Source organism: Notamacropus eugenii, chromosome 2 (assembly GCF_028372415.1).
Source record: "Notamacropus eugenii isolate mMacEug1 chromosome 2, mMacEug1.pri_v2, whole genome shotgun sequence".
NCBI lineage: Eukaryota > Metazoa > Chordata > Mammalia > Diprotodontia > Macropodidae > Notamacropus > Notamacropus eugenii.
The window spans coordinates 376594029-376619614 of record NC_092873.1 but is presented as its reverse complement, the minus strand read 5'-3'; the positions used below and the strand labels follow the sequence as shown (position 1 = coordinate 376619614).

General features: G+C 40.2%; 1 protein-coding gene across 6 annotated transcripts in view; it reads right to left on the bottom strand.

Moving 5' to 3' along the window:
• Positions 1–20657, bottom strand: part of LOC140528806 (uncharacterized) — a 30763-nt gene extending 10106 nt beyond the window's left edge. Inside the window, exons 1-6 of one of the 6 annotated variants that reach the window (XM_072646980.1) lie at positions 20276–20626; positions 16045–16118; positions 11740–11894; positions 7091–7204; positions 5248–5462; positions 3254–3417 (exon numbers count right to left, since the gene is read on the bottom strand). In XM_072646980.1, the coding sequence (XP_072503081.1) occupies positions 3254–3336 (83 nt within the window). In that variant the 5' untranslated portion in view covers positions 3337–3417; positions 5248–5462; positions 7091–7204; ... (1 more) ...; positions 16045–16118; positions 20276–20626. The other 5 variants (XM_072646983.1, XM_072646984.1, XM_072646981.1 and 2 more) reach the window with 5 other exon arrangements.
• Positions 20658–25586: the final 4929 nt, after the last annotated feature.

The following is a 25586-nucleotide window of genomic DNA, read 5'->3' as shown; positions in this document are numbered from 1 at the left end:
TAGCTATGTGCTATGAATACAAAGAAAGGAAAAAAACCCACAAGTCTTGCCCTCAAGGAGTTCTATTCTAATGGGAGACTGGACATTATAAATACATATACATATATAATAACTATGCATATTATAAGCAGTATGTATGTATTTAACAAGACATATATAGTGCAAATGGAAGGGAGTCATAGAGAGAAGGCATTAAGATGGGGAGAAAGGGACTAGGAAAAGCCTCTTACTGAAGTGGTTTTTGCACTGAGTCCTCCAGGAAGCCAAGCATGCCAGGGGTGGAGGAAAGGAAGGAGAGCATTCCAGGCAGGGGGTACAGTCACTGTCATGTGAAAGGAATTACACTTCCCCTTGGCCAGCGTTGCTGTATTTTAGAGTGCACAGAAGGGAGTAAAGTATAAGAAAACAGGAAGGATAGGAAGAGGTGAAATTGTAAAGGACTCTAAATGCCAAACAGATGATTTTATATTTTGTTCTAGAGCTAATAAGGAACCACTGTAGTATTTCAAATGTATATGTTTGGAGGTGGGAGAGTAGGATGTCATCAGAGTTCTGCTTCAAGAAAATCACTCTATCAGCTGAGAAGAGGGTGGATTAAAGCAGGGAGAGCCTTGAGGCAGATGACCAATCAGAAGGCTATTATCATAGTGCAGGTATGAAGTGACAGAGGCTTGTGTCACAGAAATGATTCTGTGACTGGAGAGAAGAGGATGTATGCAAGAGATGTTATGAATGTAGAAATGACAAGATTGGAAAACAGATTGAATATGTGGGGTGAGTGAGAGTGGAAAATTGAGGATGACACCGAGGTTCTAAGCATAGGTAACTAGAAGATAGTGGTAGGAAGTTTGGAAGAAGGAGAGGAATAGTTTGGGGAAACAAGAAGAGTTTGGTTTGGGTCGTGTTGAGGCCAAGATGTGTATAGGACATCCATTTGGAAATGTCCAAAAGTCATCTGATGATGCAAGACTGGATATCAGCAGGGAATAGAGTTGAATCTATAGACATAGGAAGAGTGTATAGGAATGAAATGATTTCATGGCAGCTGATGAGATCACCAAGTCAGATGCTATAGAGAAGAGGGTCAAGAACAGAACCTTAGAAGATATCCACAGTTAGTGGGTATAACCTTGAAAGGGTGGGGGGGACTTAGAAGGAGTGGTTCGGACAGGTGAGAGAAGAGCCAGGAAAAGCAGTATCATGAAAATCCAGAAGGGGAGAGAGTACCAGGAGATGGGTGTGATCAACAGTCAAAGCCTGGAAGAAAGATAAAGATTTAAAAAGGCCATTATATTTGGAAAGTAAGAAATTTCTGACATCTTTAGAGAGACTGGTTTCAGTATCATGAAGAGGCTGGAAGTCAGAACATAGAGGGCTTAAAAGCAAATGACAGGAGAGGAAACAGGTTTGCTCAAAGAGTTTAGGCAAAAAGGTAAAGAGAGATGTAGAATGAGAGCTAACCATGACGGTTGGATCAAATGTGGGTTTTGTTTTGTTTTTTTAAGATGGATAGAGATGGGCAGGCTTATAAGAAGCAAGGAATAAGCCAGCAGACAAGAAAAGACTGAAGATAAGAGAGAGTGGCAATGATAGTTGAAGTAGTTTGCCAGATAGTATGGTATGGGATCAAGGATGCTTTTTGGATGATGTGAGATGAGAAGAGGCAAATTAAAACAATTCCAAGGTATCATTTCACATCCATCAGGTAGGCTAAGTTAACAAAAAAACAAAAATGACAAATACTGAAAGGACTGTGGGAAAACCAAGTACTTTAATGCACTGTTGGTGGAGCGTGAACTTGTCCAACCATTCTGGAAAGCAACTTGGAACTATTCCCAAAAAGCAATTAAACTGAAAATATAAACAAAACATAACATTGGACTCTGCAATGCTATTAGGTCTATTTTCTTGTAGAAAGGAATATATCCAAGCAATAGGAAAAGGACCCACAAAAGTATTCATCACAGTCTTTTTATAGAATCAAAGAGCTGGAAGCTTCAGGGGTGCCCATCTATTGGAGAATAGCTGAAAAAATTCTGATATATGAAAGTGATGCAATAACATTGTGTTATAAGAAGTAATGAAGGGAATGGCTTCCAAAAAAAACACCAGTTGTATGAACTGAAGCAAAGTGAAGTTAGCCAGACCAAAAAAAATTTATACAGTAACAAATATGTTATAAAGACAATCAACTCTGGAAAACTTAGGAACTTTGTCACAGAATGATGACCCTAAATTCCAAAGGACTCATGATAAAATATGATATTGATGTATGTATGTGTATATATGTATATATTTCTAACAGGATTTATTGATTTTTCATGCCTTCTCAGTGGGTAGAGAGGGGAGAGAAAAAATTTGGAACTGAAAATAGAATAAAATTGAATCTGAAATAAATAAATAAATAAATTTAACATGCACTTTTTTAAAAAGTTGTATATAATATAATATAATACAAATTCATAGCATCACATACAAACCACTTTTCCACTCTTTTTATGTGGAAATGTTTACATTGGTTAAAGTTTGTCAAATTCATCATAAAAACAAAAGAAAATTGGGGGGGGGGAAAGAGAGAGAGGTAAGGAGTAGCACAACAGTAGCTATTCCAAACCTTTCCATCCCTCCTAAAGCCTCCCATGCACTCCATCTCCTCACCCTCTACACCTGCTCTCTTCACCATATATTCTTAGAGAGTTAGCTTAGGGTAATGAGAGATTAAATGATCTTCCCAGTCAGTAGGTCAGAATCAGGACTTAAACCTAGGTCCTTCTAACTCTAAGGTTCAGGTTCTCTCTGGCTCTCTCTGTGTGTCTCTGTCCCTCTCTGTCTCTCTCTTTCTCTGTCTCTCTCCCTTTCTTCTCTGTCTCTCTCTTTCTGTCTCTATTTCATTGTTGTTCCTTCTGTTGAAACAGAGGAAGAGACAGAGACAAAGACAGAGAGATTCTGCTCCTTATCTATTTATACATTCCCACATACTCTTCAATCCATGGGAGATTTTAAGAATAAAGTGTTACATGTAGAATCATAGAATTGTAAAATGTTAAAATTGGGGGGAAAAATTTTAGCAGTCATCTAACCCATCTTCCTATCCTATGTAGCACCAGATCTTCGGAAAGAGCATCAGAGGAGGACACAGCTGGCTTTTCTCTCAGCCTCTCCCTCCTTCCCCACACACACCCTTCAGGTGGGCCAACAAGAATAAGAGGACCCACCTCCACCCACCTGACAGGTGGCGCTGTTTCCTCCTCACCTGTGAGATCTCTCTGGAATTGAAAAGTTTATCCCCTGGTTCTGAGTAAGGGTGTGTAATACATAACACATGTGCCCCTGCATACATTTGCACACTCACAAACATACGCAGAACCCCAACCTTCATGAAGCACTCATGTACACAGAACCCCTGCATACCAGATCCTAAAGAGATTACAAAAAGAGATAAAAATCAATCAATCAACAGATGCATAGTGAGCATTCACCTTAAGCATAGCTAAGCAATTTGATAAAGTTTTCTGGAGTCAACTCATAATGGCTCTGAATAACTAATTGTTAAATTTTCATTTTACACCTTGGAAATCAGCAAATACTACACATCATGGCTAGATTTATTGTTTTGCCTAAAAGACTTTTCAAAAAACTTCAGAAGTGTTGGAGAAAATGTTAATAACTCAGATTAAACTTTAAAGTGTGTTGAGGGTATTTTGTTTTCTCAGCTGGTTGTTAAACATTATCAGCATATTAAGGCTTACATCTAGTTGATGGAGAAACCAAAGTGGCTGAGGATGGACTCAACAGTTTTTGGGGAGGCAACTTTTCCCATGAAGGGGAGGGAGGAAAGCTGAGAGTAGGGGCTTGAAGAGACTAGAAAAAGTATAAAAGAACCATTTCAAGGAGTGAGGCTAGGAGTATGGAGGAAAAAGAAATAGGAAGTTCCCTAAGCACTGATGAGAGCCGAATCAAAGCCAAACTTCACAAATTTGTAACAAGCTGATCTCAGCCAAGAAGCAAGTATTAGGTGTTTGCCATGTGCTGGGCACTGTACTAAATACTTTGAATACAAAGACAAAAGCTTAACACTCCCTACCCTCAAGAAGCTTATATTCTATTGATAGGAGACAACATATTTCCAAAATTAACATAAAGTAATTGGAAGGAGGGCGCTGGCAGCTGGGGCATCAAGGAGAAGCTTCATGTAAATGGTTCCCCTTGAGCTACTGTTTTCCTTCCATGGTGGTTATGACTTAGAGGCTACCTACAGTGATGGGGAACCTGTGAGGTCACATGTGGCCCTCTAGGTCCTAAAGTGGGGCCTTTCGACTAATTTAGATTCAGTCAAAGGGCTCCACTTCAGGACCTAGATGGCCACATGTAGCCTCAAGGCCATAGGCTACTCACCCCTGGTAGACTTAAAAATAGAAAAATGGGACACAGGTGAGATTGGGGGAGAGGGGGTGGGAAGGAAAACTAGTTAAATATTTTTCATCTTTGTAAATATTTATCCATTTCATTTTTATTCTAGGGGTCCTTGGGGGGGCTTATAACTGAGTGAAATAGTCTGACAATATTCTTTACTTCATTTTTATTCATTTCTAAATGGGGAATTTCATTTTTCCTTTTCCCCTCTTTATCACATTTGTTAATAATTTACCAAATTTTTTCACTCTCTTAGAAAAGTACTTTATTAATTCAATTTTTTAAAAAAATATTCTATTTTGTTAATTCTGCTTTGATTGGGGGGACAGGGTTGTGCTGGTCCCAGGTGAATGGAAGGAGAGGTGATTTGGTAGAAGATGAAGGGGGTAATACAAGTAGGTAGAACATAAAGAAATTGAACATGGGATCTAGGCTAAGTTGGGAGTCCAGCTAGGAGGGTCTGTCATATTCATTTTCCCTGTAGTTCTTTATAATTTGGCCCCTTCCAACACAGCTCCTCTCTTTGTTTCTATCTGATAAGGAAAGCAGATACATTAGCTCTATGTATATGTGTGGGGAGGAAAGGCGGCAACTAGTAGAATGGATTGTGTGTGTGTGTGTGTGTGTGTGTGTGTGTGTGTGTGTGTGTGTGTGTGTATTTGACGTGCTGGTGGAGATTGAGTGGTTGAAGGGCCCCATGAAGGCAGAGCATTGGCTCAGCAGAAGCAAAAGAGTATGAGTTTATAGTGAGACAGGAAGGGAACACCAAGTTTGGAATAATGGAAAGATTTTAAGGCCATCAAATCATAAGAAAATCTTGGAGTCAACCATTACCTAAGAGATCACAGACTCTGGATCCCAGAATATCAGTGAGAAAGATGCTCAGCAGCTCCCTGATCCAACTCATACTCTCCCCCCAAATCTCCTCCAATCAACTAATTAGCAAGTATTTATTAAGTTCTTATTAGGTGCCAGACATTGTACAAGGAAGGTCCTGGGCAAAGGCAAAAATGATATCACCTCAGCTCTCAAGGAGTTTTACCTTCTATCTGCAGAGAAAACAAATACATCAGTAAGAACATGTAGAAAAATAAAAAGATAATTTGGGGGGAAGAGGAGGGTACTAATAGCTGAAAGGGGAAATGAGGGGAAAATCCACTGTCTGTTGAGGCAGACCATGGACATCTCTAATTGTAAGCAAGATTTTCTTCCAGTCCTTACTTCTAGTCTATTCCCTCTGTTGATTATTTCCAATTCTTTCTGTCTGTATCTTGTTTGTACATAGCTGTTTGCTTGCTGTTTTCCCCAGTAGACTTTGAACTTCTTTGGAACAAGGGGACTGTTTGATTTTCTTTATTTTTGCTTTTGTCTTTCTTTTTATCCACAGTGCTTAACATAGTGCCTGCCCCATATTAGGCTGACTTTAAATCAAGCTTCAATTATGAAAGGCCCCCTTATTTTATACATAAGGAAATCGAGGTCCAGGGACAAATGCCATGCCTTATCCAAAGTCATACAGTTAGTAGGTGGAAGAGTGACAATTCAAAGCCAAGTTTTCTGACTTCAAATCCTGGTCTCCTGTCCCATCATACTACATCACGTCAACTCCCGAAAAGGGACAGATACAAAAACATGTTATGACAAAGGGTTGGTGTGACAAATAATTGGCTCAAAAAGGATTGCAATACTATTATAATGGCCAGAGCACAGGAGCTGAGAAAACAAGGAGAGAGAGAATTGAGAGACTGGACAAATATTTATTAAATACTAAGTGTTAATAAGAGAAAGACCTTGCCAGGCCTGGAGTCAGGAAGACTCATCTTCCTGAATTCAAATCCAGCCTCAGATACTTGTTAGCTATGTGACTCTGGGCAATTCATTTAACCCTGTTTGCCTTAGTTTCCTAATCTGTAAAATGAGCTGGAGAAGGAAATGGCAAACTGCTCTGGTTTCTTTGCCAAGAATACCCCCAAATGGGATCACAAAGAATCAGACACCCCTAAAAAGCAACACAACAACAACTAAAGGGTTGAGACTGTCTTTCATTCTCTCCAAAAAAGCATTTCCCCAAATATGTCAATGAGATAACATGGTCCAAACAGAATCTGTGAATGGTGAGTTAGAAGAGTGAATAAGGTTGCCACACAACCTTCTACTTTATCAATCTGAGTCCAAGTGACACCCCTAAAAGTTAATTTCTTTGAGAAGAAAATACCTCCTCTAAAGTCTTCTGCTTAGTTCTGGGTACCATCTTTTAGGAAGAATATTGAGCTCAAGACGGAATTTGTGAGAAGGATGACCAAGCTGATAAATGAGATGGAGACAATTATTTGTACACACTAAACTCTTATCGATGTATTGACACTAAATTGAAATAACACTCAATTTAAACGAGTTTAAATGGAGACTATGCCATGTGAGGATTGCTAAAAGACCTTAAGATGCTTAGCTTAGAGAAGAGATCACATGACAGTTGTCCTTGAGTATTTGAAGGGCAGTGATATGGAAGAAGGATTAGATTTGTTTTTCATGGCCCCACAGGACATAGTGAGGAGTGCTGCATTGAGACAGGTGCATTGAGACAGAATCGGGTTTGAGATTAGTACAAACTTGCTAATAATTAGAGCTGCCTCCAAGGGCAATGGACCACCAGAGGAGGCAGTAAGGATCCCATTACTTCAAGGGGAAGCTTGCCAGTCACTTGTTAGGGATGAGGTTCTAGAGAAGGAATTCCTGCTTCAGGTACTGGTGGAATCAGGTGGCATCTAAGATCTCGTCCAACCATGAGATTCTGTGAGAAACAACATTGGTATGCTCATTTAGAGGGAAAAATGGGGAAGTCTACACTTAGGCCAATACAAATATATCCAACCCCACATATGCAGATATACAACAGCACCCACAGGGCTACTTATCCCTAAATATTTCTTTTTATATAGATGACTCTGTTCCTTGGTTGGTTATAAATAGAACGGTATCATGGTGACTCAGGGTTAAGAATTGTTCCCTGTCATTCCCCTGGGGCCTCCAGTCACAAGACTATCCAGGACTTCTTATCTAGAGCATGAGACTGAGGACCGGTGTAGCCCATAATACTTACTAGCTATGTGACCTTGAGAAAGTCACTTAGCTTCTCTGGGACTCAGTTTTCTCACCTGCAAAGTTATTGTGGTTGTTTGTGCTTCATTCTCTAAAAAGACCATGACACTAGGGGATGCCATAACTTGCAAGTGAATTGGATTTGATTGAAGGAGGGCTATGCAAAGTCATCAGCTTCACTTTTCCCTCTGGAAACCATCTGGGCTCAGTGGCAAGATATAAATCAAGATAACTGAAAATGACCCAAAGTGAAGGAATTGGAATAGATCATCTCTAAACTGTTTCCCACTTCCAAAACCTCTGATTCTATGACTCAGGTCACAGAGCTAGGTGACTGCTCTTATATGTCATCCAGGATCAGGATGTAGGGAGGTCATTGAAGCAAAGGAGATAATATTTGTAAAGCACTTAGAACAGTGTCTGACACAGAGTAGGCACCATATAAATGCTTTGTTTCCTGGCATCCACTTCCCTCCAAATGAAAATGCATTTCTTGACCACTTCCTATGTACAAGGCAGCTAGGTGGCACAATGGATAGAGACCTGGAGTCTGGAAGACCTGAGTTCAAATCTAGCCTCAGATACTTCCTAGCTGTGTCACTCTGAGCAAGTCACTTAACTCTGTCTCAGTTGTAAAATGGGAATGATAGTAATAGTGAGGATCAGTTGAGACAATTATGAAATTCTTAATACAGTGCCTGGCACGTAGTAAGTGCTATATAAAGGCTAACTATTATTATTAAAACACTTATGAGGTGCTAGACATACAAAGACAAAAACAAAGCAGTCCCAGTCCACAAGGATCTTACCTTCTACTGTGGGATGGGGTGCCAGGCAGCCCCATGTAAATAAGTGAATAAAAATATATTACATGCTAAGTGAATAAAAATATATTACATGCTTAAAAGAAGAGTTGATATTTTATCCTAGAAGTGACAAGGAGCCAAAGAAGCTTGTTAAGTAGAGGAGTGACCTGGGCTTTTAAAATATCTCTTTGGTAGCTGTGGTGAGAGTGGATTACAAAGGGGAGAGGCTTGATACAACATTGCCTTTCCACTGTTAAACCCACAATTATCCAAGAGAGATCAGGAATAGCACAACCCTATGCCATCTTAGCATAGCATAATAGCACAACCTTATGCCATTCACCAAAACTCAGGGGTATGTAGGATTCTCTGGAGGTCATTTCATCCATCAGTCAGTCACTCAATCAACTAGCCTACTATGAAGCAGGCACTGTGCTAAAAGCTGAAGATACAAAGAAAGGCAGAAAACAGTTCTTCCTCTTGAGGAACTCACAGTCAGGGGCGAGGAGGGGAGGGACAACTAAGAACAAGCAAAATATATAAGGAATAAATTGGGGGTAGGCTTAGATGGAAGACCCCAAGATTAAGGAGGACTAAGAAAGGCTTCTGGCAGGAAGTAGGACTTTAGCTGAGACTTGAGGGAAGCCGAGGGAAGCCAGGGGTTGGTGACAAGAAGAGAGAACATTCCAGGCATGGGGCACAACCAGAGTATCTCATGTGCAAGGCACAGTAAAGAGGTCATCCCCCTGCCACGCTTCCAATTCAATTGAATCAAACAAAAGCATGGGACTAGAAAGTCTCAAATGATTCCCTTCAGCTCTAACATCACATAATCCTATCATATACAACTACTCCATCTTCCTCCTAGTAAAGGTCCCACAGCAGGAAGAGATTGGAATGAACCAGAATGAACTGAACCTGTAGAACTGCCCAGTGTTCTGATAGATGGGCCTCAGGATCCCTCCACAAGCACAAGCCAGAATTTTGTCAAGTGAATAATAAGGGGGAAAAAGACTCATCTGGGGTGGCTGGGTGACCTCTGAATTCTAGTCTTGGTCCTGTTACTTGCTAGCTGAAGAACCTTGGGAAAAATCACTTAACCTCTCTGAGACTACTCTTTCTCATCAGCAGAATGGGGGAAATGATATTTAAAGATGAGGAGTCCTGTCCTTACTGGACTAAGGAACTCAGACTACATGGATGCCTTAGAGGATCCCAATTCAGAAAAACAGTTTAGACATTCCATGGAATGAGAAGGATCTCCCCTGTCTGAGGGAGTGTTAGAAGTAGTACCAAGATTCAGGGACTATGACAGAAGACTAAAGGAAAGTATTTTGGAGTGCTAGAGTGGGAAAGAATGATAGAATGACAAAAATGAGAAACAAAGCTCTCTCCACCCCTGGGGCCTCTCCCTCTAATTGGAGGGTGGAGGGCTCCTCTCAGAGGCTCCATTTAAGGATTCCTAAGGCAGCCTTCTCTTTATTTCCCAGCAAGTTACACTCCTCTGGATTTTTCCATCATGCCCTTGTGCAAAGCATCTTCTGCATCACATCCCTTTTCAACTTCCTTTTATGTGTGATCTTCCCCATTTGAATGGAAACTCCTTATGGGCAGAGGCTGTCTTTCTTTGTTGCTAATATTTGCATTTGAAGAGCTTAGCACAGAGCCTGCCTCTTAGCAAGTGACTAATAAAGGTTTGTTCATACACTGACTTGACTTTGTTGCATAGAGTAGGAGGACCCAACTTTTTCCATTCCCGCCGTCTTTAGCTTTCAATAAACCTTCTCATACTCACTATCCAATATGAAAGGAAATAAACTCCCATAATTTGCACATAAGAAATAAAATAAATTAATTTCAGTAGTATAATGTTACTATTTGCCAGATATTTCCCATACTTTTTGGAAAATTCATACTCTGGGGGTACACGTTGTTGTTGTGTTCATCCTTTGTTTTCAAAGACCATGACATCAGAGAAATGATGACAAGACTAGCACTTGAGGGAGGACTGTGCAAGGAACTCCAAGTATTGAGGATTGAATGCTGACTTTGCATTCAGGAAGGTCTTCACTTGAATTTCACCTCTGTTATTTGCAAGCTAGTAATTAATAATAACAACCATCATCATTTATATGGTACCTTGAGGTTTACAAAGGAACTTATATATGTTAACTCATTTTATTCTCACAACCACCCTGGAAGGTAGGTACTATAATTATCCCCATTTTACAGATGGGGAAACCAAAGTAGACAGAGGTTAAGTAACTTTCCCAGGGTCACACATCTAGGGTGTATCTGAGGCAGGATTTGAATTCAGGTCTTCCTGACTTGTCTAGTACTTTAAGCACTGAGCCACCTAGTTGTACTGGGCAAATCATCTTCATCTGTTTCAGCATCCTCATCTGTAAGGTGTTTAATAATACCCATGGTATCCACCTCACAGAGTGATGATGAGGATTCAAGGAGATAATGTGCATAGGATGCTCTTGTAAACTTTAAGCAGAACATAAATCCCAGTTAATACTAAACTAATGTTGGGGAGACAGAATTCTGAAGCAGGGCTTCTAGATAACAGTTTAGTAAAGGAGGGAAGCACCAATAAAGATGAGAACTTAACAAAGGAGGAAGCCCTAGGTCCAAGGGTAAGCTTACTCCTCAGGGATCAGTTCTAAGAAAGAACAAATAGCCACAGAAGCTAACACCCTTCCCCAACAAGGCTCACTGAGGCAGCTATTATGAATTAGAGCCATCCTAACCTGGAATGGTGAGCCTCCAGAGATAGGCTATCTCCTCCTTGGTTGTCTTCAAAGAGGGCATTCCTTTTGTAGATGGATAGCACTAGATGACCACCAAATTGTGAGATTCTATGAATCTTTGTTCAGTCCACCAACAGGAAAGCATCAATGAGGTCACTCATTGAGGTCACTGGAAGTTCAGGGGGCAGCCGTGATGTACTAGAAGACTTAGTGAACCTGATGTTGTGAGATCTGTGTTCAAATAACATCCCTACTTACTGGCCAAATGACCTTGAATAAATCATTTCACTTTCCTGAATCTGTCTCCTATTCTATAATCAATACATGAATGAAAAAAGCATTTATTAAATGCTTATTGTATGCCAGATACTTTCCTGAGGGATAGGAATACAAAAACAAAGAAATAAGGTAGTCTCTTCTGGTAAGGAGTTTACATTCTAAAGAGAAAAACAGTACCAGTAGGGGATTGGGGGCCCATGAAGGAATATTTTGGAAAAAGATGTCAGAGAAAATGGAGACTAGAAGCAAAAAGCAATTGCTTGAGATGTAATATTAGTATGCATAATAATTGTATGGTATATATAACATAATATATATAATAACTGTAGAGTTATTTTGATTACTGCTCTTAGAACAAGAATTGACAAGAGGGAGTGGGTACCTACCTGCTGGTAGAAAGGGATGGAAGGAAGGAGGAGATGGAGGAAATGGAGATGGCCTCCAAGTGGGATGTTGGTGCTCACCAATCGGAGCCCAGAGCCACAGGGCTGGGACCCAGGAGGGAGAATCCAGAGCTGTCGGTAGCATAGCATGGAGGCAGCTATGAGAATCAAATGGCATAAGTGGCTAAGAAATACTTTGTAAATTTCTATATTCATGTGAATGATGGGAAGAACACAAGCTCTGCAGTAACCTCTGAGGAAATCAGTTCCCATAATTTGTTAAATGATAGGGTTGGACTAGAGGGCCCCTGAGGTCCTTTCCCAGTCTATATCCAGGAACCTATGAAATTCTCTTCCCACCTGTTGTGGAAGATTCCAGGCAGCACCAGTTTTAGCACAACCTCTGTCAAGTCTCCAACACAGGTCTTGACAAAAGATGGTCTTTTGGTTGGAGGAAGCACCCGTTTTCCTACACTGAAAAGGGCTCATTGCCAAAGTGTTGGCCACCAGGAGATCAATTTTTTTTGGTCACAGTAACTCACAGAACTACCCACAAAGGCAAAGAGGGATGGAGAGTTGCAACTGTTCGAAAGGGGTTGTTGTTGTTCAGTCATATCAACCATATGACCCCTTTATGGGGTCTTTATGACCCTTTGGGGATTTTTTGGGCAAAGTTGCTGGAGTGGTTTTACATTTCTTTCTCGAGCTCATTTTGTAGATGAGGAAACTGGGATAAACAGGGTTAAGTGACTTTCCCAGGATCACACAGCTAGTAAATGTCTGAGATCAGATTTGAATTCAGGAAGATGAGTCATCCTGACTCAAGGCAGGCACTCTATTCACTATGTCCCCTACTTGCCCTCCCAATGGAATTACAAATCCTTAAACTATTGCAATAAATGCTATTATTATTTTATTGAAAATCAGGGAGTTCCCCCAAGCATCTGAGTTGTGTTTCAGTGTTTAGGACATAGATATTCACTCCACCAAAAGGGCATAGTTTCATCCCTCACACAATGAAGAAAGCTAGAAGACTCCTCCCTCAGGATTCAAAGTCAAATTTGTCTTTCTCCAAGAAGCCTGCCCAGCTTCACCCCACCTCACTTCTTTACTCTGCACTGCACCCTACCATACCCTGCCTGAATATTTTCTGCATAGGACAATTTGTTATCGGCCCCTTTACTTTACCCTGTTGTTGGCTTTTCCCATGTCCATTGGTTGACTACCTTCCCTTCTGATGGTCCCCAAGCTGTTGCCATGGAGACTTGGTGGGCTAAAGAGAATTTGCAAGACAGGTACAGGTACATGTGCATTTAACTAGAGTTTTCCAAGTTTCTGAGTATTTTTGATCTTGCAAATAACTTTCTTCCAGGAGAGGAGCTCTAGGACTGAAGAGAGACACCACATAGAAAGACACAAGAAGTAGAGGACTTCAAGCCATGCTGATCTGCTATACCCATTGAAGTAGCATTCTGTTTACTTTTTTTACTTCCTTCATGCTTCCCTATCCAGCCAGTGGGGAACAGGGATGGTGGGGAAGAGACACAACTTTCTTGGCTGTACATTCTATCATAGCCTGCTATAGGCAGTGTTTAATGCTTGTTGAAGTTTTTATGATATTTGAAATTATTATTATTAAAGAATATAGCTACTTACAATGATTTTCATCCAAGGCAATAAACACATTCTTAAGAGATTGGGGGGGGGCGGTGATAGAAAGGAGGGCAAATGGGAGGAGGGGGTAATTAGAAGTAAACACTTTCAGGAGGGATAGGGTCAAATGAGAGAATAGAATAAATGGGGGGGCAGGATAGAATGGAGGAAAATATAGTTAGTCTTTCACAATATGACTGTTATGAAAGTGTTTTGCATGACTACACATGTATAACCTATATTGAATTGCTTGCCTTCTCAGTGGGGATGGGTGAGGAGGGAGGAAGGGAAAGTAGTTGAAATTCAAAGTTTTAAAAAACGAATGTTAAAAATTGTTTTTACATGCAACTGGGAAATAAGATATACAGGCAATGGTGTATAGAAATCTATCTTTCCCTACAAGATAATAGAGGGAATGGGGAGAAGAAAAGGGAGGGGTATGATAGAACGGAGGGCAGATTGGGGAAAGGAGTAATCAGAATGCACACTGTCTTGGGGTGGGTGGAGGGGAGAAATGGGGAGAAAATTTGGAACTTAAAATCTTGTGGAAGTGTTGGTTGAAAACTAAAAGTAAATAAATTCATTTTAAAAATAAGAAAACAAAAAAAAATGATGAGCAGGCAGATTTCAGAAAAACCTGAAAAGACTTGCATGAACTAATGCTGAGTGAAGCAAGCAGAAACAGAAGAATATTGTACAAAGTAACAGCAACATTATGCAGTGACCAACTACGATAGACTTAGCTCTTCTCAGCAGTACAATGATCCAAGACAATTCCAAAAGACTCATGATGGAAAATACTTTCCACATCTAGGGAAGGAACTATGAAGTTTGAATGCAATTCTAAGCATACTATTTTCACTTTTTTTCTCTTTCTCATGTTTTTTTTTTTAATTTTTGCTCTGATTCTTCTTTCACAATATGACTAATGTGGAAATATGCCTTCATGCAGACCATACCCACTCCCTCATTAAATTACAAACTCCTAGAGAGTAGAATCCTGACTTACATATTTTTTAAGTTCATACACACATACACAAACACATCAACCACAGTGCCCTATACATAAAGGACACAATAAATGCCTACTGGAATGACATCATATCATGATGATCTGTTCTTTCTTGTAAGCTCCCAGGGGCAGAGGGCTGCCTATCTATTTTCTTTGAAGGGATGGGATAGGGATAAACCTGTGATATCACTGGTATAAAGAGCAACTTCCTGTAATATCCAGTCCCAGTCTTAATATCACATAAAATCATTAGCTTCTACTTGACCAATTTTAATTTTTAAGTGATTATTTTCTTCAGTGAGTTTTTGTGCCTCATTTACCATTTGGTCAATTATTTTTTTCAAGATGTTATTTTCTTCGATAACTTTTTATGCCTCTTTCACCAAGCTATTAATACTCTTTTCATAATTTTCTTCCATTGCTCTCATTTCTTTTCCCAAGTTTTCTTCTAATGCTTTTATTTGAATTCTTTTTTGCTCTTTTTTAATCCTTTTTATTTAGCTGTTCTAGAAATTCTTATTAGGCTTATGTCAAATCTGCATCTTTCTTTGAGGCTTGGCTTATAGATGTTTTCACCTTATTGTCTTCTGTGTTTGTAGTTTGAGCTTCCCTGTCATCATCAGAGAACTTTATGGTTAGGATCTTTTTCTCCTAGTCTATTACTTGACTTTGAATGTTATATTAGAGTTGAGCTATGCTCACCTCTGGTTGAGGGGGAACAGGAGTCACTGTCCCAAACTTCAGGTTTTGGAAGTTTTCAGTGCTTCCAAGGTGGTGTGATCCAAGGAAAGGTATGGCCATTGTTCTCTAGGTCTGTATTCTGATTCTGGTCCTTACCCAGGAAAAGTCCTGTTATGTAGTGACCACAACTTCCTCTCCCCCCTGGAACTTTGATCCATATCCAGGTAGGGCCCCTACTTACTCCTTTGTAACTTCAAGCACTAGCACTCTTCACCCTGATGCTGTGACCCAGAACTAAGACCCCTGCTGCCTTGCTACAGCAGACATTCTTCCCCACTCTGAAACTCTGACCCAGAAAATGGATAAAAGGAACACTCTTCTCCTCCCAGAACTACAACCCAGCACTTCATAAAAGACAGTGAAGATGAAAAACAGAAGTCAGTTCTGTGCTAGTTCAGTGCTAGCACAGGGTTCCCTGAAATCTCTTTCTGACCAGTTATCCAATCCCATGACCATCTCTGCTGGTGAGAGCTTCTGGTGCTGTTGCCATGGCTAGTGACCCTGCTGCCACAACACTATGCTCCTGGGCAGCCCCCACCCCAATGCCACAGACCTCTCCTTCTGATCTCCTAAGTAGTCCTGGGCTGGGAAAATGTCTCACCCCAACCTTTTTTTAGTTATGCGGAATTATTAGAATTTGATTTGACTCTATATTTTCAAATTGTCTGGAGAGGGATATCGGGACAGTTTCCATGGAAATGCTGCCTCTTACTCTACGATCTAGGTTCCACATCCCCAGCATCAGACTTAGACAGAGATAGTTATGTCTTTGAAATTGGATGACTTAAGAGGAGTCTGACTTGACTGAAATAGATCTTTTCAAAATACAGACACTAGAGGGCATCAGACACCCACAACCCTAAAGAGCTTCCACTGCGGGAAAAATGGGCAAGATACCTTACCATGTTTGTCTGAGCATCTAACCAGGGCACAAGCAGCTTTTTCCCTCTCAGGACAGCCTTCAGCTTTCTGTCACCTGGTTAATAGACCCAAACAGTCAATTACTGGGAAGTAATTTTTTAAAATTAATTATTTTTAACACTTTTTAAATTTAATTTTGAGTTCCAAATTCTCTCCCTCCCTCAAGACCCTTCCCCACCCATTGAGGAGGTAAACTATATGTCAACTGCACATGTGAAATCATGCAAAACATTTCCATATTAGCCATGTCACAAAAAAGCAAGAAAAACTATACTCCATGCATAGTGAAAAAAGTGCAGCCCAAAGCAACATATATAATGACTTTATAAAGATATAATAAAGTCAGCATGAAAAGGTAACAATGCTGTCCAAATGCAAAAGTCAGTCTTTCCACATCTGAGTTCTTTTTGTTGACCATCGATAAACTGAGGGAAGGTGCTCTATAAGGAGGTCTAGTTGGGAATTTATTGGGTGGATTACAAAAAAAGGCAACTGAGGCAGAGCTACAATCACATATCAATTTATTAGGGAGACTGGTGGCCCCTAAGCATGTAGATCCAAGATCTTCCTCTTGGTCAAGGCTTCAGCTGCTTTGAACTCTGGCCCGTTTTATAGACACAGAGAGATCATTAAAAATAAAATTAGGTATTACGATTCATTAATTGGTCAGTTTCTAAAGCCAGGGGAAATCTTATGATTGACCAAAGGAGATATCCATCAAACACCAGTGTTTAGTTAACACAACTCTGGTACTTTCTACAAATAATTATGAACATTAGGCATAAGTGAATGAAGACATAAGGAAACTAGTTTTTGGAGCACAGTTCTTATGGTACACTCAGGGGTAGTGTTAATACAACAGATCTTTCTCTTCTCTCTCTGTCTATCTCTCTCTCTCTTTCTCTCTCTCTCTGTCTCTAACACAAGTCAGCATAGGCCTAACAAATCATAAATCTGTAGCTAAGAAAATATAAATCTTCCCTATAAATCAAATAGAAATAATGTAATTGTTCATACAGAGTGGGCTAATTAATTCTAACACTCATAACTCCTAACTGTATTAACTAACTCAAACTCAGTTTATCTTACTTAATTCACTAAAGCAATCATTGATTCTTAGTAAAACATAATAAACTAGTGGATAGAGCACCACCCTGGAGTTAGGAGAAACTGAGTTCAACTCTACTTCAGACACCTACTAACTGTGTGACCCTAGGCAAGTCACTTAACTCTGATTGCATTCAAAAAAAAATAAAATGAACTGAGTAAATAGTAATCAAATTGAGTAGGAGTATCAAAATGATCTTCACAGTTAGGAAATGTAGTGTTTTTTAAAATGTATTCTTTTTTATTTTTAAATGGTAAGAAAAGGCTATATTGTGAAAACAGCCTCAAAAGGTTGAGAAAAGATGTTACTCAATTCACAAATTTATGAAGACAATAGGAAAAGGGTGATATGTACAATGATCACCAAATGGTCTGATCTTGAATTCTAGCATTCAAGAGACTTATAGAGTTAGGGGAAATCTTCGAATGTTAGGGCTGGAAAGAAGCTTCAGACACAGGCTATTAGTACAAAGAACATAGAGTGGTAGAATTGAAACACAGAACATTTGAACATAAAAATGATGGAACTGAAAAGAAACTGGGGATGCAGTACTCTGGACATAGAAATTAGAGCTCCATAGAAGGAACTTAGGGAACTTTTGTTGATCATGTAGAACACTTTTTTATTCTTTTTTCCAAATAAGGATACTAAGAATCAGAAAGAGAAAATGACTTATCTAAGGTCATACAGTCAGTCAGTGGCAGAGCTAGACTTGGAATTAGAATTCAGGTCTCTTAACACTCACTCAGTGGGTTTGAAGAAGGACAAATAAAAAGAAGTTCTACTTTACACAAAGGGCAGCAAGCAAACAGAACTTGGTTCCTTTAGAAATGATATAAGTTGAAGGATAATTAGCTTCAAAAAGATTTTACATATTTCTTGTTTCCATTAATGCTAGATGTTAAGTTTTAAATTTTTACAAAGCTTATATGTGTTTATTTTTAGATAAAATATTTAGGTACATTTATGAATGAGAGGAATGGATGGAGAACTGGATCTAGAGTCAGGAAGACCTGAGTTCAAATACAGCCTCTGACATTCACAGGCTATCTGATTCTGGGCAAGTCATTTGACCTCTGTTTGTATTAACCCACTGGAGAAAGAAATGGCAAACCACTCCAGTATCTTTGCCAGGAAAAGTTCATATAGAGTCACAAAGAATGAGACACACCTGAATGACTGAACAACAATGAATGAGAGAATTATTAAATGAATTATTTCTGATTTCTCTGCCAAGAAGAATAATTTTTTGACTGAAAAGGGAAGAATAAAATAATAAAAATGGCTAGGTAACTAAGTAGTTAGGTAGAAGCATTGTGTAAGAGATTTGGACTTGGGACTAGGAAGACCTGAATTCAGATCCTGCCTTACTAGCTGTGTAACTCTGGACAAGAAATTTAATCTGTTTAACTAAGTTTCCTCAATTGTAAAATGAAAATAATAATAGCACCTACCTCCCTGGGTTGTTGTAAGAATTAAATGAGAATAAAGATAAACTGCTTGGCACATAGTTGTTTGTTCATATCCGAAGAAGGCCAAAGACATCACTGGGTGATGTCTTGATTTGTATGTGACTTGGATTTAAGTGAGGCAGAGCTGCACAGAGTCATCAAAGTCCAGTGCAAGAAAAAAGTCAAGATGACTGGCAATGGTCCAGGATGCGGTGGATGACCTTGGCATCTTTGATGTCTCTAAGTCCTCCAGTCTCTAAGTACTCCATAACTCCTGCTTCAACCACCTTTATTGCAACAAATTGTTCTTATCTGTCCATTCTACCGGGTGAAGTCTTCACAAGCTTGGGGTATAAAATAAACACTATATGAATGGCACATAATAGACAATATATTAATGCTCATTCCTTTCCTCTTTCCTTATCACAAAGAGCTAGCATTGCTTCATTAAGAGGCCATGTAATTAAAAACCCTCTCATTTTACAGATAAAGAAACTGTCTTTTCATATTCTGGTGTATGCATTAGTTAATTGTACATATCTGCCTTCCCCTTTGGAATTAGAAATGAATGATTCAAAGTCAGGAACTGGACCGTCCTCATCTTTGAATCCCCCTAGCAACTACCAACTGCATGCTACATGGATGCTCAGCAAAATATTTAATCAATCAATTAATTAATTGATGTTGGTAATGGGTATAGAACTCCACAGCTTTTAGAGTGAGGTCACAAACATTGCCTTATCTGAGGCACACAAGAATTTATGAGATAATTGATACAAAGATTATTATCTACATTTTACAGAAGATACTGAAATTTAGGCAGGTTCAGGGACTTATAAGGAATCATAGATGAAAGTGGGACTAGAATTCAGATCTTCTGACTAGTGGTTTTTGTCAATAAGGGGCAGCTAGGTGGTGCAGTGCATAGAGCACCAGTGCAGGAGTCAGGAGAATCTGAGTTCAAATCTCACCTCAGACACTTGACACTAGCTGTGTGACCTTAGGCAAGTCACTTAATCCCAATTGCCTCATCCTGGGTCATCTCCAGTCATCCTGATGAATATCTGGTCACTGGAGGAGAAGTGAGGCTGGTGACCTGCACAGCCCTCCCTTATTCCAAACAAAGTCAAGTGCAAGTCATGTCATCGTTTCTCCGATGGCATGGTCTTCTTCAGCAAAGAAGGACGAACACACACACATTTTGTCAATAATACCACAGTGCTGCCGATCAAAGAATGAATAAAGGAATGAATCATTGGGATTGACATGCCATATTTTCTACAGGCAGCTAGGTGACACATTAAATAGAGCACTAGACTTGGATACAGGAAGATCTAAGTTCAAATCCAGTCTCAGACACTTACTAACTGTGTGACCCTGGACAAGTCACTTAACCCTGTTGGCCTCAGTTTCCTCATCTGTAAAATGAGCTGGAGAAGGAAATGGCAAACTACTCTAGTGCCTTTGCCAAGAAAATCCCAAATGGAGTCACAAAGAGTTGGACGTGACTGAAATGACTAAACAACAACAACACTATATTATTCTCCACTGTGATTCACTGTGTTCCCTAGCAATGGGAGGTAGGGCAGGGAAACAGAGATGAGTGGACAGAGAGAAGAGGACAGGACAGAAAGTTGTGCAAATGAACCTCACCAGCTGCAGAGTCCCCTCAAGTCTCTCAGTTCTCTCCATGGTACCCTTGCTCCCACATGGCCCAACTCCCAAGGCAGAACCAGGTTCTATTTGTAGAACAGGCTCCAGTCAAAGAACAGAGAAGTATCTCCGAGCTGGAGGGAATCTAACATAGACTCAGTCAAAGCCCCTGACCTTTTAGGTAAGGAAACTTCGAATTGTGAAGGCAGAATAACTTGTCCAAGTTTGAATCACAAAGCCCAGATCTGCTCATAGCTGTCTAGTCACTTTCCCTCCTGCTATTTCCTCCTCTCAGGGAAAAGAGCCAACAGACTGGCTTTGCCTGGTTTCATCCTGCCCAGACACATCCCCTGTTGCCCCATGATCACACACATACACAAACTACAGGAGATAGGCTCCCCGGCCTGGACAAGTCCCAATGACTAGGGGACCTGATCTTTCAGGCTTTATCGTGTAGTGATTCACCCAATAAATATGTGCATTGGACAATAGCTCTTTCCTCCCATTCATTGTACTTGTATTCTTAAAAATCACCCACAGGCTCATTCAACTAGAAGAAGATGGAAGGAAGCTAAGAAATCATCTGATGCAACAGACTCCTTTACTAGGTAAGGAAACTAAGGCACAGGCATACTGTAGTTAAGCTCTGACTATAACAAATGTATAAAGCTTCTACTACTTGCAGGGCTGGAGAAGGAAGGCAAACCATTCCAATCTCTTTGCCAAGACACCTCCAATGGGGTCACAAAAAGTCAAACACGACTGAAACGATTGAACAAGAACCAATTAGCAGGGCATTAATGTTAGTTCTATATTGGTCAACTAGTGATCAACAAGCATTCACTAAGCACTTACTAGGTACCAAAGGGCAGCTAGATGGCACAGTGGATAAAGTGCTGGGCCTGGAATCAGGAAGAACTCAACTCAAATTTGGCTTCAAACAGTAGCTATGTGACCCTGGGAAGGTTATTTAACCTTGTTTGCCTCAGTTTTCTCATCTGTAAAATGAGCTTGAAAAGGAAATGGCAAACCACTCTAGTATCTTTGCCAAGAAAACCCCAAGTGGGGTCATTACAAGTTGGACTTGACTGCAATGACTGAACGACAACAAAGGTACCAGGCACTACGCATAACATTGAGGAAACAAAGAACACCTTGCCCCCCAAAAACAAGTCATTGCTATCAAGGAGCTCACAGACCAATGGGAGAGAGAACATGTGAATAACTATGTACAAACAAGAAACATACAGGATAAATTAAAGATGGATCAACAGAGGAAAGTCACTAACAAGTGGAATCAGGGAAGGTGGGATTTTAGCTGAGACTGAAGGAAGTCTCAGGGCCCGGCAGAGGGCATTGAGGGAGAAAATTCCAGGTATGGGGGGTAGCCTGTGAGAATGAATAGGGTCAGGGAATGGAATGTCTTGGGTGAGGTCTAGCAAGGAGGCCAGCCTAACTGGACAGCAGACTATGTTGGGGGCATAAGGTATAAGACTGAAAAGGTAAGAGGGAGGCAGATCATAAAGCACTTTGAATGTCAGACAGAGCATTTTATGTCTGATCTAGAAGGTAACAGAGAGCCATTGGAGTTTATTGAAAGGGAGGGGAGGGTGATGGGAGGAGGTAGCACAGTTAGACCTGTGCTTTAGGGAGATCAATCTGACAGCAGAGCATAAGATGGCCTGCAATGAGGACAGACATGTGGCAGGAAGACCAGCCAGGAGGTTATTGCAGTAATCCAAGTATGAGGAGACAAGGGCTTGCATCAAGGTAGTAGCAGTGTCAGAGGGGAGAAAGGGCATGTACAAGAGGTGCTAGGAAGGGAGTATTTACAGAATGGCAACATATTGGATATGGAGAGAGGTAGGATGATTTGGGTAGTGAGCCTTAGTCACTGGGAGAACTGTAATACTGCTAATGATAATGGGCAAATTATGAAAAGAATGAGGCCTGGAGGGAAGATAATATTTTCCATTTTGTATGTTTTGCATCTGAATTTTAGATTCTAAGATGTCTATAGGATATCTTGTTCTAAATGTCCAATAGGCAGTTGAAGACATGAGTTGTGGAGGTTAGGAGAGGGGTTAAGGCTGGAGCAGTAGATCTGGAGATCATCTGCAAAGAGTTGATAATTGAATCCATGTAAACTGATGAGACCATCAAGTGAAATAGCACAGAAGGAGAAGAAGCAGCAGTACAAAGTCTTGAGGGTAACTCACAATAATGGTTATGGACCTAGATGAAAATCTATGCGTGGGGTGTTCAGATCAGTAGGAAAAAAATCTAGTAGTATCACAAAAACCTAATGAGAAGAGAATTTCAATGAGAAGAACATGATCAATGATATAGATTACACAGAGGTCAAGAAGCATGAGGATTGAGAAAAGCTTGTTAATTTGATGTTCAAATGATCATTGATTACTTTGAAGAAAGTAGCTTCATTTGAAACATGAGGTCAGATGTCACAATGTACAGTTAAAAGAGTGAGAGCAAAAGACAGGGAGGTACAATTGTAGAGGAAGTTTAGCACTAACAGAAGTATAGAACAAAGCTAGAGGGGATCAAGTGAGGGTTTAGATTTTCTGTTTGTTTGATTTGATTTTTGAGGATGGGGGCAACATGGGAGTATTTGTAGGCTGAAGGGAAGCAGCCAGCGAGAGATTAAAGATTAGTGAGAGAATATAAATTCTAGAAGGCGCAATATGCTGGAAAAGATAGAATAGAATGAGATAATTTGTACATGAATAAGGATTAGCCTTGGCAAAGAGAAAGGTCAGTTTTTCATATTAGACAGGGGAGAAGAAAGAGATATTGGGAAACGGTTCCTGAGTAATGTGAGACAAAGAGAAGAGAACAGGGAACTCTTGGCAAATGGTTTCAATTTTTTTCAATGAAATGTAAGGCAAGATTCTCAGCTTAGACAGTGGAGAGAGGAAGGAAGAGTCATGGGAAGTTTGAGGAGGGATGAAAATGTTTGACAAAGTTGCCATGATGAGTGGGTTAACATATCAACAAGGGAGAAGTAAAAGAATTGCTTTGTGGAAGTGAGGGCCCAGTTCAGATTATGTAACAAATCTGTAGTGGACCCAATCAACACAGTTTCCTCTGTTTTCTCCAGCTTCATTAAACATTATGAGTTAATCTTACTCATTTCATTAAGTACATAGGAGCAAAGGCAGAGGATAGTGGGCTGAGGCTTGGCAGGGCAAGATCAGCCATAGGATAAAGAGGCAAAGAACACAAGAAAAGAGGACAGTGTAGATTTGAACTGGTTTACCAAGGCATCAAAATGGGGAAAGAATGAGAGTGTAGCCAGTGTAGGAGTGAAGACCTAGGGAAAAAAAACTGACGCATGGAGGGATTGGAGGTAAATGATGAGGGCAAAGAACCAGACTCTTTATATATACTGAGTGTTTAAATTTTGCTCTCAATAAGTATATATGGTGAATTTTAGTGTAAGTAAGATGGATTTTAGGATGTGTAAAATGAATTTTTGTTATTTCTTAAGAGTTCAGTTTGCCAGAATTCATAGTCATAGCAATCTCTAATTGTTATGGTTCAAAATATCTCCACCATGCTTATACAGCATTATATAATGATAAATAATATGAACATCCACTGTGACTGCACAGTGAGATAACAGGGATGAGGTCATGTAAATTTGTGAGGCTATTGCTGGCAATATGCCTTCTTTATCTCTTGCCCTATAAAGTAGATGGGCATTGGTCAGTGAATGGGAAACCTTAGGGTTGAATACACAAGCTGGAATGTTGTGTGTGCCTTGATCGGCCACCATCAAGGCTTGGAGGGTGGAAATTTGTGTTTGCCTCACCTGGCCCCCATTGAGGCCTGAGGGGATTTAGGGAAAGCAGCACAAGCTGTGCCTGTTTCCATTGGCCCCATCAAGATATAGGGGTAGTTGCCCCCACTTCTCTCCAACCCCTGTGAGAAGGGTGATTAGGGAATGTTGTAGGAGTTGTGCTCCTATTATCAGCAATCCTCTTCTGAGAAAACTAGACTAGAATAAAACAAGATTATTAACCCCTTCTTAGTGTCTTTCCTGTCTGACCAGATTAAGAGTAAACCTGTGCTAGCAGTCCTCCTGTGTGCTGTGTTTATCTGTCTTACAACAAGTGTTATAATTCTTTGATGAGCTGCCATGTTTGCTTCTTTTGGAAGTAAAGGAGGAAATGTTCCTTCCATGGAGGCACATATCAACCCCTCCACATCTTAGTAGACAATATTCCACCACAAAGCCTAGAATTAAAACAGTTCACCTTAGTAGGACCTGACAGAATTTGTACTCCTTTGGAATAGCCTTCAAGAATCAGGACTCTTTTTGGGCTATGGTGAGGTTCAGGAGACAAGACAAGACAAAATGACATTTATTAAGAGCTGACTGTGTGCCAGACACTGGAGGAATGTTAGACTGGGATGGAGCAGCTAGACACTGCAGCAAGATACAGCTGTTCACAAATTTTCAGGCATACTTAGGTATATGCATCACCTGCTGATTGAGAAGCCATGTTGGCAGAAAAAAGCCCAGGGTGGATGAAAGAAAGTTGGAGAGCCAGTGTCTGAAATGTTTTAGAGCAAGTGAAAATCAATTCACTTAGAAATGAGGACCTGGAACCCTGGCAGCTTGTGCCTGTGTCTAAAGTCAAGTAAGCCTTGATTGGAGGGAGTGTGAGATAAATGAGTACTAGAATGAATGCGGAGACAGATAAAACCCACCTGTCATTGAACCTTGAGGCTTAGTAAATGAGTGTGAGCTTTGAAGTTCAGAGCCCCTGTTCACTCACATCAATACCAGTTTTGAAAAGCAGCGATAAGGGTTCTGAATAACATCCTGGATATCAGAATGAGTATATTTCTGAGCTTTCCCCTTCTCTCTTCCTTTATATCTCCATGCAAGGAGAATCCCTGAGGAGTATGAATGAACCCAGACCTCAAGAGGGGAGCAGTGACAAAAACATAACAACCCTAGAGTGTGTATGAGTGAGGTCTCATAACAAGGAAGACTTTGGCGAATATCTTCACAAATAGCTACAAGTAAAAGTCAACTCAAAAAGTAATTAAGAAAGGTGCAGAGAGAGTGCTATGACAATTCACAAGAATTAGGAAATACTTCCAGCTCTAGGGGTCAGGAAGGAGAGAGTGGATCTTGAAGAATGGGATAGATTTTCAGCTGGTGGAGCTGTGTAGGGCAGGCATCAAAGGCATTAGGAGTTGGTTGGCCAGGGGTGGGAAACGATAACTTTCTGACTTCATGTCCTACTCTCTAAATAGGAGGTCCATGAATTTGGGGTTG